Source organism: Hyla sarda, chromosome 5 (genome assembly GCF_029499605.1).
Source record: "Hyla sarda isolate aHylSar1 chromosome 5, aHylSar1.hap1, whole genome shotgun sequence".
Classification (NCBI taxonomy): domain Eukaryota; kingdom Metazoa; phylum Chordata; class Amphibia; order Anura; family Hylidae; genus Hyla; species Hyla sarda.
Window position 1 is genome coordinate 335,612,091 of NC_079193.1, and position 12,927 is coordinate 335,625,017.

The 12,927-nt window shown below is 44.8% G+C and overlaps 1 protein-coding gene across 1 annotated transcript; it reads left to right on the forward strand.

The window, feature by feature from the left end:
- The first annotated feature begins 8,724 nt into the window (after positions 1 to 8,724).
- LOC130274308 (GSK-3-binding protein-like) lies at positions 8,725 to 11,872 on the forward strand. Its single transcript, XM_056522489.1, has one exon. The coding sequence runs from the start codon at positions 9,035 to 9,037 to the stop codon at positions 9,548 to 9,550; it is 516 nt and encodes a 171-aa protein (XP_056378464.1). The 5' UTR covers positions 8,725 to 9,034; the 3' UTR covers positions 9,551 to 11,872.
- The last annotated feature ends 1,055 nt before the right edge of the window (positions 11,873 to 12,927 follow it).

Genomic DNA, 12,927 nt, shown 5'->3' on the forward strand with positions numbered 1-12,927 from the left:
TAGGCTGAGCCCACTGTCATGTAAGGAGCTCTGGGCGGCTTCTTACATGACAGTGGGCTCAGCCTATCAGCGGCCGAGGAGGAACATCGTTGCGGCCGGTGATAGGCTGACGGCTGTTCGACGTTCCATTCACTAGGAAGCAGATGAGGCCGGTGCCGGACCAACGGGAGGTGGGTTAAAGGGGTATTCCAGGCCAAAACTTTTTTTTATATATCAACTGGCTCCGGAAAGTTAAACAGATTTGTAAATGACTTCTATTAAAAAATCTTAATCCTTCCAATAGTTATTAGCTTCTGAAGTTGAGATGCTGTTTTCTGTCTAACTGCTCTCTGATGACTCGTGTCCCGGGAGCTGTCCAGCTCCTATGGGGATATTCTCCCATCATGCACAGCTCCTGGGACGTGACATCATCATTGAGCAGTTAGACAGAAAACTTCAGAAGCTAATAACTATTGGAAGGATTAAGATTTTTTAATAGAAGTCATTTACAAATCTGTTTAACTTTCCGGAGCCAGTTGATATATAAAAAAAAGTTTTGGCCTGGAATACCCCTTTAAAGTTTATTTTGTTTATTTTTTTGCAGCCCGGGCTTAGGGATACCACACAATATAGAGCAGTGGTCTTCAAACTGCCGACCTACAGATGTTGCAAAACTACAACTCTCATCATGCCCGGACAGCCAACGGCTGTCCGGGCATGCTGAGAGTTGTAGTTTTACAACATCTGGTGGTCAGCAGGTTGAAGACCACTGGTATAGAGTGTCAGCGCCGGCGGCCGCAACAAACATGAGGATGAGGAGGGCAGAGCATGCGGGTGACATATCAGTATTTACCCCGATGGGGACAGCGCTGGGCTGATAATTAATTGGGGGGCAGAACAGCATTCGCGGGTGACTTGTTAATCACAATCACCCGATGTGGGGACAACGCAGCGCTGGGCTCATTCATTCATTCACGAGGGGGAGGGGCCCAACCGGTATTGCGGTATGGGTTAAAATTCATATCGTGCAGCACAAAAATGTCGGTATTCGGTATGAACCGGTATACCACCCAGCCCTACCCAGATTGTATTCAAGTTATTCTAGCCCAAGACATCTTATCCCCTATCTAAAGGTTGACCTGCGGAACTCTAGGTGAGGAGGATGACATCTCCTGTGGAAGCTATTATATTGGTCATCACAGAGCTATCACAAGGGGAAGGCAGGATGAACTGTTTAACACCTTGACAGAAAAGGGGGCCTTAATGGTGTTGTCCAGTTTACAGAACTAATTTTCATATACCCTATTAGGGAATACTGATTTAAAGGGGTTATGTAATATAAAGTGACTTCAGTACTTACCTGCCAGACAATAATGCACATTCTTAGAAAGGATCTTGGGGCTTAATGGCTGTGTTGTGAGTTAGCCATATCGCTGCTGTGAAATGGCTATTTCCTGTTGGAGTTCTTTCCCTCCAACTACAAGTCCCAGGATCCCCTGTTTGTAAGTGTCACTTTTCTCCTTCCCACACATCAGCAACTCCACCCATTGCAGCACAGCTAAGCTGCCTTGCATGCTGGGCTGTGCTTGAAACTACAATTCCCTGCAGCCCTGTGGAGAATGATCTCCGTTCCACTCAACGGTCGCTCCACCCATTGAAGCTCAGACAGGCTCCCTTATAGAACCTGACTGGTGATGTAATGTCTCAGGCCGCCCTGCAACCTGGGAAAACCTGAGATGACATTCATTTTCTATACCGCTTAAAATGAACATCGGGGGGAAAAGATCACATAAGAATTGCAAGACCAGCCATCAAACACAGGTACAGACACTATATTGTGTACTACACTAACTTTACAGCCCCTGTAGCATAGTAAAAAAAAAAAAAAAAAAAAAAAATCCTGAAATCCCCCTTTAATGTAACATTTTGTGATCTACTTATGGTCAGATGACCATTCTAAAGCAGTGAACCCCTTTAAGGACATATAGTTCTAAGTACTTAATAGTTTTTCTTTAAAGGGGTACTCCGGCACTTAGACATCTTATCCCCTATCCAAAGGATAGGGGATAAGATGCCTGATCGCAGGGGTCCCGCCGCTGGGGACCCCCGTGATCTTGCACGCCGCACCCTGTTAAAATCAGTCCCCGGAGCGTGTTTGCTCCGGGTCTGATTACTGTCGATCACGGGGCCGAAGCGTTGTGACGTCACGCTCCGCCCCCTCAATGCAAGCCTATGGGAGGGGGCGTGACGGCCGTCATGCCCCCTCCCATAGGCTTGCATTGAGGGGGCGAAGCGTGACGTCACAACGCTCCGGCCCGTGATCGACAGTAATCAGACCCGGAGCAAACACGATCTGGGGGCTTGCATTGAGGGGCGGGGCGTGACGTCACACGGGGGCGGAGTTGTGACATCACGCTCTTTCGCTCGCGTGGTCGGGATCCGAAGCCTCCAGCGTTGCCAGAAGCCGTTGAGGTGGGTGCTGCAGCTGAGATCCCGGGGGTCCCCAGCGGCGGGACCCCCGCGATCAGGCATCTTATCCCCTATGCTTTGGGTCCCGCCGGAGTACCCCTTTAAATTAGATGATTTTTATTTGCAAGAAATTCTTTGTAAAAAATCACTCACACTAAGGTTCTGCTGAAACTGCCTTAGGTTGTATAATAGCCAGAATGTAATCTCAGACCATGGAGAAGATTGATGTTAGTCACCTGCTGCTTACAGATAGAATCCATCCAGTGAGCGCTGTGGAGTTTACAGCTTGTTACTAATAAATCACCCTTTCTCTGGAATCACTTTTCCAAGAAAACATTACTGGGCAAGTTCTGCTTTATACAAATAAAATCCATCAAAACATAGTTAAAGGGGTACTCCGGTGGAAAACAATTTTGTTTTTTTAAATCAGCTGTTGTCAAACAGATTTGTAAATTACTTCTATTTAAAAATCCTAATCCTTCTATTACTTATCAGCTGCTGTATGCTCCAGAGGAAGTTCTTTTCTTTTTTTTTAAATCTACTTTATGTCTGACCACAGTGCTCTCTGCTGACACCTCTGTCCATGTCAGGAACTGTCCAGAGCAGGATAGGTTTGTTACGGGGATTTGCTCCTGTTCTGGACAGTTCCTGACATGGACAGAGGTGTCAGCAGAGAGCACTGTGGTTAGGCAGAAAAGAAATTCAAAAAGAAAAGAACTTCCTGTGGAGCATACAGCAGCTGATAAGAACTGGAAGGATTAAAGGGGTACTCCGGTGAAAAACTTTTTTTTTTTTTATCAACTGGTGCCAGGAAGTTAAACAGATTTGTAAATTACTTCTATTAAAAAATCTTAATCCTTCCTGTACTTATTAGCTGCTAATTACTACAGTGGAAATTATTTTTTGTTTGAAACACAGAGCTGTCTGCTGACATCATGACCACAGTGCTCTCTGCTGACATCTCTGTCCATTTTTAGGAACTGTCCAGGGTAAAAGGAAATCCCCATAGCAAACATATGCTGTTAAATGGACAGAGATGTCAGCAGAGAGCACTGTGCTCGTGATGTCAGCAGACAGTTCTGTGTTTCAAAAAGAAAATAATTTCCTCTGTAGTATTCAGCAGCTAATAAGTACAGGAAGGGTTAAGATTTTTTAATAGAAGTAATTTACAAATCTGTTTACCTTTCTGGCACCAGTTGATTAAAAAAAAAAAAAAAAATAGTTTTTCACCGGAGTACCCCTTTAAGATTTTTAAATAGAAGTAATTTACAAATCTTTTTAACTTTCTCGCACCAGGTGATACCAGGTTGGTACTACGTAAGTAAAGGTTGACAAAAAAAAGTTCTGCACAAATCACATAAAAATCCCAATTGCTATGCTGAGAGTGTAATAACTATGGCCATCTGCAAGACACGGTGCATGGATTACTCTACAGGTTGGCAGAATGGACCCTTAACTCCCAAAATACCTGGTAAGTCGGAATGCAGGCTCGAGTGTATGAAGTGCACTCACAATCTGAGTGCACTCACTATCTTATATGAAGGATAGCCTTATAACTATTCCTATCTTATATGAAGGGTAGCCTTATACCTATCCCTATCTTATATGAAGGATAGCCTTATACCTATCCCTATCTTATATGAAGGATAGTCTTATACCTATCTCTATCTTATATGAAGGATAGCCTTATACCTATCCCTATCTTATATGAAGGATAGCCTTATACCTATCCCTATCTTATATGAAGGATAGCCTTATACCTATCCCTATCTTATATGTAGGATAGCTTTATACCTATCCCTATCTTATATGAAGGATAGTCTTATACCTATCTCTATCTTATATGAAGGATAGCCTTATACCTTTCCCTATCTTATATGAAGGATAGCCTTATACCTATCTCTATCTTATATGAAGGATAGTCTTATACCTATCTCTATCTTATATGAAGGATAGCCTTATACCTATCCCTATCTTATATGTAGGATAGCTTTATACCTATCCCTATCTTATATGAAGGATAGTCTTATACCTATCTCTATCTTATATGAAGGATAGCCTTATACCTTTCCCTATCTTATATGAAGGATAGCCTTATACCCATCTCTATCTTATATAAAGGATAGCCTTATACCTATCCCTATCTTATATGAAGGATAGACTTATACCCATCTCTATCTTATATAAAGGATAGCCTTATACCTATCCCTATCTTATATGAAGGATAGACTTATACCTATCCCATGCATGCTTAAACTCCTTTATTGTATTTGCAGCGACCACTTCTGTAGGAAGGCTATTCCATGCATCCACTACTCTCTCAGTAAAGTAATACTTTCTCATATTACTTTTAAACCTTTGCCCCCCTTATTTATGTCCTCTTGTGGTAGTTTTTCTTCTTTTGAATATTCTTCCCTCCTTAACCAGGATGATTCCCTTTGTATATAAAGTCTCTATCATATCCCCTCTGTCTCTTCTTTCTTCTATACATGTTAAGGTCCTTTAACCTTTCCTGGTAAGTTTTATCCTGCAATCCATGTACTAGTTCAGTAACTCCTCTCTGAACTCTCTCCAACATATAAATGTATTCCATATTTTATGAAAAATAGAAGTGTCATTAGATAGTACAATTAGCCCCGCAAAAAACAAACCCGGATCTGGCTCTGTAGATAAAAAAAAGAAGGTGAGGAGGGCCTAAGTTGGCCATACACTTAGACTCGCTCACACTAGAAATTCCGCCCGGACATCCATGAGGAAGTTTTAGGCATGTTCAATTTTTCGGTGGAATTCCATGGCGTAATCCAATACCTCCATACACATGAAGGCTCAGCTCAGTCACATGGTCTAAGTCACTCTTTGCAGGTGATACTAAACTCTGTAAAGCGGTAAACACAATAGAGGACAGTGCACTGTTACATATGGATCTGGATAGATTGGAGGTTTGGGCTGAGAAGTGGCAGATGAGGTTCAACACTGATAAATGTAAGGTAATGCACATGGGGAGGAAAAATCCGGGACAGGATTGTATATTAAATGGGAAAACACTTGGGACGACTGACGTGGAAAAGGACTTAGGGGTCTTAGTTAATAGTAAATTTAGCTGTAGTGACCAGTGTCAGGCAGCTGCTGCCAAGGCAAATAAAATTATGGGGTGCATCATCAATAGGGGCATAGATGCCCACGACAAGGAAATAATTCTACCGCTGTACAAATCACTAGTCAGACCACACATAGAATACTGTGTACAGTACTGGTCAGACCACACATAGAATACTGTGTACAGTACTGGGCACCAGTGTACAAGAAAGATATAGTGGTGCTGGAGAGGGTTCAAAGACGGGCAACCAGGGTAATACAGGGAATGGGAGGACTACAGTACCCAGAAAGATTATCAGAATTAGGGTTATTTAGTTTAGAAAGAAGAAGGCTTAGGGGAGACCTAATAACTATGTATAAATATATCAGGGAGCAGTACAGAGATCTCTCCCATGGCCTATTTATCCCCAGGACTGTATCTCTATGTCTAGAGGAAAGAAGGTTTCTTCACCAGCACAGATCGGGGTTCTTTACTGTAAGAGCAGTGAGACTGTGGAATTCTCTCCCGGAGGAAGTGGTCATGGTGAACTCAGTAAAATAGTTCAAAAGGGGTCTGGATGCATTTTTTGGAGAGTAAGAACATTGCTGGTCATGTATACTAGATTTATAGGGACAGAACATTGATCCAGGGATTTATTCTGATGCCATATTTGGAGTCGGGAAGGAATTTTTACCTCTAGTATGAGGGTTTTTTTTTTTTGCCTTCCTCTGGATTAACTCAGTAGGGACTCATTAGGGTTATAGGTTAAACTTGATGGAGAGAGGAAAGGGTCTGATCCTTCTTTCCCTCAAAGTAATGTCAGGGGAAAGTCAGGAGGCCACCATAAACATTAGATCGTTGGCCATTTCCACTGAAATAGTTAGGTATGATGTAATGTATATAGCAGCTTTAGCATACTCTATGGGGGAGATTTATCAAAAACTGTGCAGAGGAAGAGTGGTTGGTGCAGTTGCCCATAGCGACCAATCAGATTTCTTCTTTCATTTTTAAATAGGCCTGTGGAAAATGAAAGAAGAAATGTGATTGGTTGCTATGGCCAACTTCTCCCCTTATGTGTTATAAGGCACCATGGTCTTCCCTACGTGTGGGAGAGAATACTTCTGTAATACAGTCTGAAATGCTCCAGTGTCCAGGTCTGATATGGTCATGAACATTGTCTTGGCTCAGTGGGCTCAGCTTGCATGTAAAGCATGTGATCCCAGGGGACATGGATTGGCTGTAGCATTAAGTGAACAAGGTACATGACGTAGGCCTGGTAGGAGACGGCAGAATGGTGACCAGCAAAGGGGCCAGTGTCCCACTATGCAAAGGGACTGGCTGTCTATTCCTGGTACGGGAAGCAGTGCTCTTCAGGAATAGAAGGGGTAGAAAGTATAGGAGTAGCAGTGCTGCTTGTAAATGTATGCTGTGGTATACCAGTAGACATCCATTATGCCAATTTAGTCAATTTAGTCATATTTGTGATGTATGGATCTGCGTGTGTTTATGTTTAAAACATGTAACTGTTTTTGATTTATGGATATAAGGCTCGGAGATGGGGGTCGGGATATGAGGTTGGGATATGAGGTCGGGATATAGGGACCGGATAAGAGGTTGGGATATTAGGACAGGATATGGGGACAAGATATGAGGATGGGAGTTGAGGACGGTATATAAAGACAAGATATGAGCGGATATAAGGTCAGAATATACGGACTGGACATGAGGTCGGGATTTGAGGACTGAATATATGGACGGGATATGAGGTAGAGATGTAAGGATGAGATATGAGGATGGGATATGAGTACGGGATATGAGGATGGGATATGAGGTTGGGATATGAGATCGGGATATGAGGATGGGATATGAGGTCGGGATATGAAGATGGGATATGAGGTCGGGATATGAGGATGAGATATGAGGATGAGATATGAGGACGGGATATGAGGTTGGGATATGAGGATGGGATATGAGGTTGGGATATGAAGATGGGATAGGAGGATGGGTTATGAGGTCGGGATATGAGGATGGGATATGAGGACGGGATATGAGGTCGGGATATGAGGTCGGGATATGAGGATGGGATATGAGGATGGGATATGAGGACGGGATATGAGGACGGGATATGAGGTCGGGATATGAGGATGGGATATGAGGATGGGATATGAGGATGGGATATGATGTTGGGATATCAGGATGGGACATGAGGTTGGGATATGAGGATGGGATATGAGGTCGGGATATGAGGATGGGATATGAGGTTGGGATATGAGGATGGGATATGAGGTTGGGATATGAGGATGGGATGAGGTCGGGATATGAGGATGGGATATGAGGTCGGGATATGAGGATGGGATATGAGGTCGGGATATGAGGATGGGATATGAGGACGGGATATGAAGTTGGGATATGAGGATGGGATATAAGGACGGGATATGAAGTTGGGAAATACGGGTAGGATATCAGGTCAGGATATGAAAACGCGATATGTTTGGGATAGGTAGGGATATGGGGACAAGATATGAGGTTGGGATATGAGGATGGGATATGAGGTCGGGATATGAGGATGGGATATGAGGTCGGGATATGAGGATGGGATATGAGGACGGGATATGAAGTTGGGATATGAGGATGGGATATAAGGACGGGATATGAAGTTGGGAAATACGGGTGGGATATCAGGTCAGGATATGAAAACGCGATATGTTTGGGATAGGTAGGGATATGATGACAAGATATGAGGTTGGGATATGAGAATAGGATTTGAGGATGGAATATAAGGTCTGGATATGATGACAGTATATAAAGTGGGGATATGAGGTGGGGGTCCTCTGCTGGGCTGACATTATTTTGACACTTCCTTCACCCGGTGAGGGGGATTGTTGTTATCTGCCCTGTGCACAGGCCTGACCGCTATCTGTAATGTTTTCAGGTTTGATATGAAAACAAAGCAAACATGGAGGCGGGCAGCGTGCGGATTGTTTATGCAGCAGTGCAGAGCTGTGTGTATCCCCGGGTTACGGGCGGGTCAGGCGCAACAGCAGCAGCAATGGCCCCTCCCCCTCCAGCGTGTTGTGACTGACGCTTTTGTGTCTGTATGAATCGAGCCTAGGCCACGCCCCCTCCGCTTCCAACTGACAGACACACCAAAACAAGGTGACGTCACTAACGTACGAGCCGCTTGAAAAAAGACTAGGGGCGTGGCCTAAAGCTGTAAAAGACAAAAGGGGGAGCCTGCGATGGTTTCGTCCGCTTGTTTCTTATGTATAAACCAAAGCGCTTGAGAGATAGAGCCGTCAGCGATAACGCCAAGTATTACTATTCATTTTATAGCGGATATATAAAAGAGACTGCAGAGGCGGTTAGTGAACACTGTTCAGGAAAATATCTCCTCCCTTTGAGTTGTAAGTGGTACGATCCGAGCAAAGATCTACGTCACCCATTGTTTACAAACCCAGCAGGGCCGGTAGGAGCCTGGCGGTGGAGGTGTCTGCGCTCTTCTCTCTCGCCATGCCGTGCCGTAAGGAGAGCTTCCTGCTGCTCGAGCAGTCGGTCTCCGTGGACTCCAAGGAGGTGGACTCCCTGGTCGCCCGCATCGGTGAAGCCCTGCAGCTCAATGCCCACCGGGCGCCCACCTCCTGCAGCATGGCTCTGAAGCCTCCGCCTCCGGCCATCACCCGGTCCCCGGCCGCCATGTGCTCCTGTGTGCGGGGCAGGACTACACCATACCGGGTATGCACCCCGAGGGGAGCCGCACGCTACCACCACCAGCACACGGGGGGCGCCAGGCACTGCCTAGGGGGCACCAAGCAGCTCTGTGGCCGGGGCTGGGTACGGGGGAGCTTCAGGAAGCACGGAGGGCAGGACGTGGAGGAAGGAGACGACGGGGAGGACCCGCACCAGCTGCTGCAGGAGCTCCTGCTCTCCGGGAACCTCATCAAGGAGGCCGTGCGGAGGCTGAACCTCACCGGGGAGGGCACAGCGCCCTGCAAGGTGCCCGAGGCCACCGAGACCCTGGTGCAGTGAGAGGGGCACAGAATGGAGAGGGCGAGGGGCTCACGAGGGGTGTCTGTGCCAGGATGTGGGGGACAGCAGAACCATCACTGGTGCCCACTCTACCAGGATGAAAATAACATCACAGCCATCACTGGTGCCCACTCTACCAGGATGAAAACCCCATCACAGCCATCACTGGTGCCCACTCTACCAGGATGAAAACCCCATCACAGCCATCACTGGTGCCCACTCTACCAGGATGAAAACCACATCACAGCCATCACTGGTGCCCACTCTACCAGGATGAAAACCCCATCACAGCCATCACTGGTGCCCACTCTACCAGGATGAAAACCACATCACAGCCATCACTGGTGCCCACTCTACCAGGATGAAAACCCCATCACAGCCATCACTGGTGCCCACTCTACCAGGATGAAAACCACATCACAGCCATCACTGGTGCCCACTCTACCAGGATGAAAACCACATCACAGCCATCACTGGTGCCCACTCTACAAGGATGAGGAGCACCTTAGAATCACCACATCTGTGCCAGGATGAGATCACACCAGAACTATCCCTGGTGCCCACCCTGCCAGGATAACATCAGAATCACATGACATGCCCACTCTAAGATGGGCACCTTACTCTCTACACACAGAATGTCCTGCAGGAACCTTGGTCTGTCATGCAAGAACCAGAAGTGGGCACAATGCTTTGCTACATTGTTGATGATGGTGCTCATCATGGAACCCATATTGGAGCACCACTACCTAATGGTACCATTCATGGCCAACTCTTCCAATGCCGTCCTCACTAGGGGTGACCCTTGCCCTTACTCTAATGAAGCGGACTATAGTGACTTTCTACTCCTCCTAGACCTTGTGAGGGGGGCGGAAGAAACCCCCCCCCCCCCCCCCCCCAAATCTGATCAAAGATTTTCTTATTTGCTAAAAGGGACACCTCAGCCAGAAGGCTCCTTCCCTGGTGGCCTCATCGGCCCCCCAAGATCATCAGGATCTATGAGCTCAGGGGTCCAGATTTGCTCTTCTCACCAGCTGACTCTTATGTCTATACAAACCCCCCACAGTGTATTTAGGGGGGTTGTTATACATTTTATAGTGACCCCCCCCCCCCCTTTTGTCATGATCATGTACAATTCTACAAGGAGCTGGTTGCATGTTGTGGAATTTTACCCCCTTATTTTGATTTGAAGCAAAAAAAACAAACAGTTTACAAGATACTTGAAGAGGGGGGGGGGGGGGGGGGTCCCAAACACCTAAAATTCGAACAATGCACAGGAAGCATTGTTTTATTTTTATTTTTTAATTTTTATTACTTTTTTTTTTTTTTCTAGGAATCAAAAATAATTTTTACATTTTATTTTGATATAACGTGTTACAGGCACAAGGTTTGTGTGCCGCTACAGTCAAGTCATCCCAAAGGATCCTGGGGGGAGGGGAGGGAGCGCCCGTCTCTCCACATATGTTTTCCTTATTTGGTGTTACGTAATTGTTCTCGGCTTCTTGTTTACAGTTTTTGGGGCTGGTGCTTTTGGATCCCGTTGTTATTGTTTTGCCTGGCATAGCTTGTTGGCATTGGTTGCGAAGGTCAAATTTTTTTTTTTTTTTTTTTGGCGTGATCAGTCGCGCACAGCCTGAGATAACCCTTTAATATGACAAGCTCAATGTGAACCTTGCCACACGTGTGCTGCGGCCAAATAGGATCATAGAATATTTAATTTTAATCTAGCGTTTGGTTTATTTGAATGGGGGGTGGATTCACCGCGCAACCTGGTATTGGGGTAGATTTATGAGTTTTGCGCCAAAGTCAGGATACATCTGGATTATATGTTAAGGAAGTGTTTCCCAACCAGGGTGCCTCCAGCTGTTGCAAAACTACAACTCCCAGCGTGCCTGGACAGCCTTTGGCTGTCCAGGCACGCTGGGAGTTGTAGTTTTGCAACAGCTGGAGGCACTCTGGTTGGGAAACACTGTTATTGGAAATGTGATTGTGGTCGAATAGGAAAGTAGAAATTGTGTTATTTTTATTTTTTTGTAAAAAATGTTTATAATATAGGTTTATATAATTTTTTTTATTAATTTGGAGAAAAAAAACTAGCTTTTTTTCATAGATCTTCCAGCCTGTGAATAATACAAATTTTATTTTTAGATTTTTTTTTTTTTCTCCAACCATTGTTTTTCTTAGGTCTTTGTCTGTAATGCGTCCCATTGTTCTAAGCAAGATATGACACCTAAAGGCTGCATTTCATATAGTGGAGCTCTGCATCTGCTATTGTGATGGTGTTTTCTCAGTCGTGGCGTTATTGTTTTTTTTTTTTATTATATACAGTCAGGTCCATAAATATTGGGACATCGACACAATTCTAAAAATTTTGGCTCTATACACCACCACAATGGATTTGAAATGAAAAGAACAAGATGAGCTTTAACTGCAGACTGTCAGCTTTAATTTGAGGGTATTTACATCCAAATCAGGTATACGGTGTAGGAATTACAACAGCTTGCAAATGTGCCTCCCACTTATTAAGGGACCAAAAGTAATGGGACAGAATAATAATCATAAATCAAACTTTCACTTTTTAATACTTCATTGCTAATCCTTTGCCGTCAATTACAACCTGAAGTCTGGAACGTATAGACATCACAGACATTGCTGGGTTTCATCCCTGGTGATGCTCGGCCGCCTCTACTGCAACTGTCTTCAGTTCCTGCTTGTTTTGGGGGCATTTTGCTTTTCAGTTTTGTCTTCAGTAAGTGGAATGCTCAATCGGATTTAAGTCAGGTGATTGACTTGGCCATTGCATAACATTCCACTTCTTTCCCTAAAAAAACTCTTTGGTTCCATTGGCAGCCATAGATGCCCACTATGCCATGACACTACGACAATGTTCACGGATGAGGTGTATGCTTAGGATCATGTTCCTTTCCTTCTCCATACTCTTCTCTTCCAATCACTGGTACAAGTTGATCTTGGTCTCATCTGTCCATAGAATGTTGTTCCAGAACTGTGAAGGCTTTTTTAGATGTCGTTTGGCAAACTCTAATCTGACCTTCCTGTTTTTGAGGCTCCCCAATGGTTTCCATCTTGTGGTGAACCCTCTGTGTTCACACTGGTGATGACTTCTCTTGATTGTTCACCCTGATACACATACACCTACCTCCTGGAGAGTGTTCTTCATCTGGCCAACTGTTGTGAAGGGGTTTTCTTCACCGGGGAAATAATTATTCGGTCATCCACCACAGCTGTTTTCCTTGGTTCCTTCTTTTTAAGAATGTTCCAAACAGTTGTTTTGGCCACGCCTAATGTTTTGGCTATCTCTCTGGTGGGTTTAGTTTTTTTTTTGTTTCTTTTTGGCCTAATGATAGCTTCCTTCAATGATG

Excerpts from the sequence above, each read along its gene's own strand:
- LOC130274308 (XM_056522489.1), top strand. The coding sequence starts at position 9,035 with ATGCCGTGCCGTAAGGAGAGCTTCCTGCTGCTCGAGCAGTCGGTCTCC.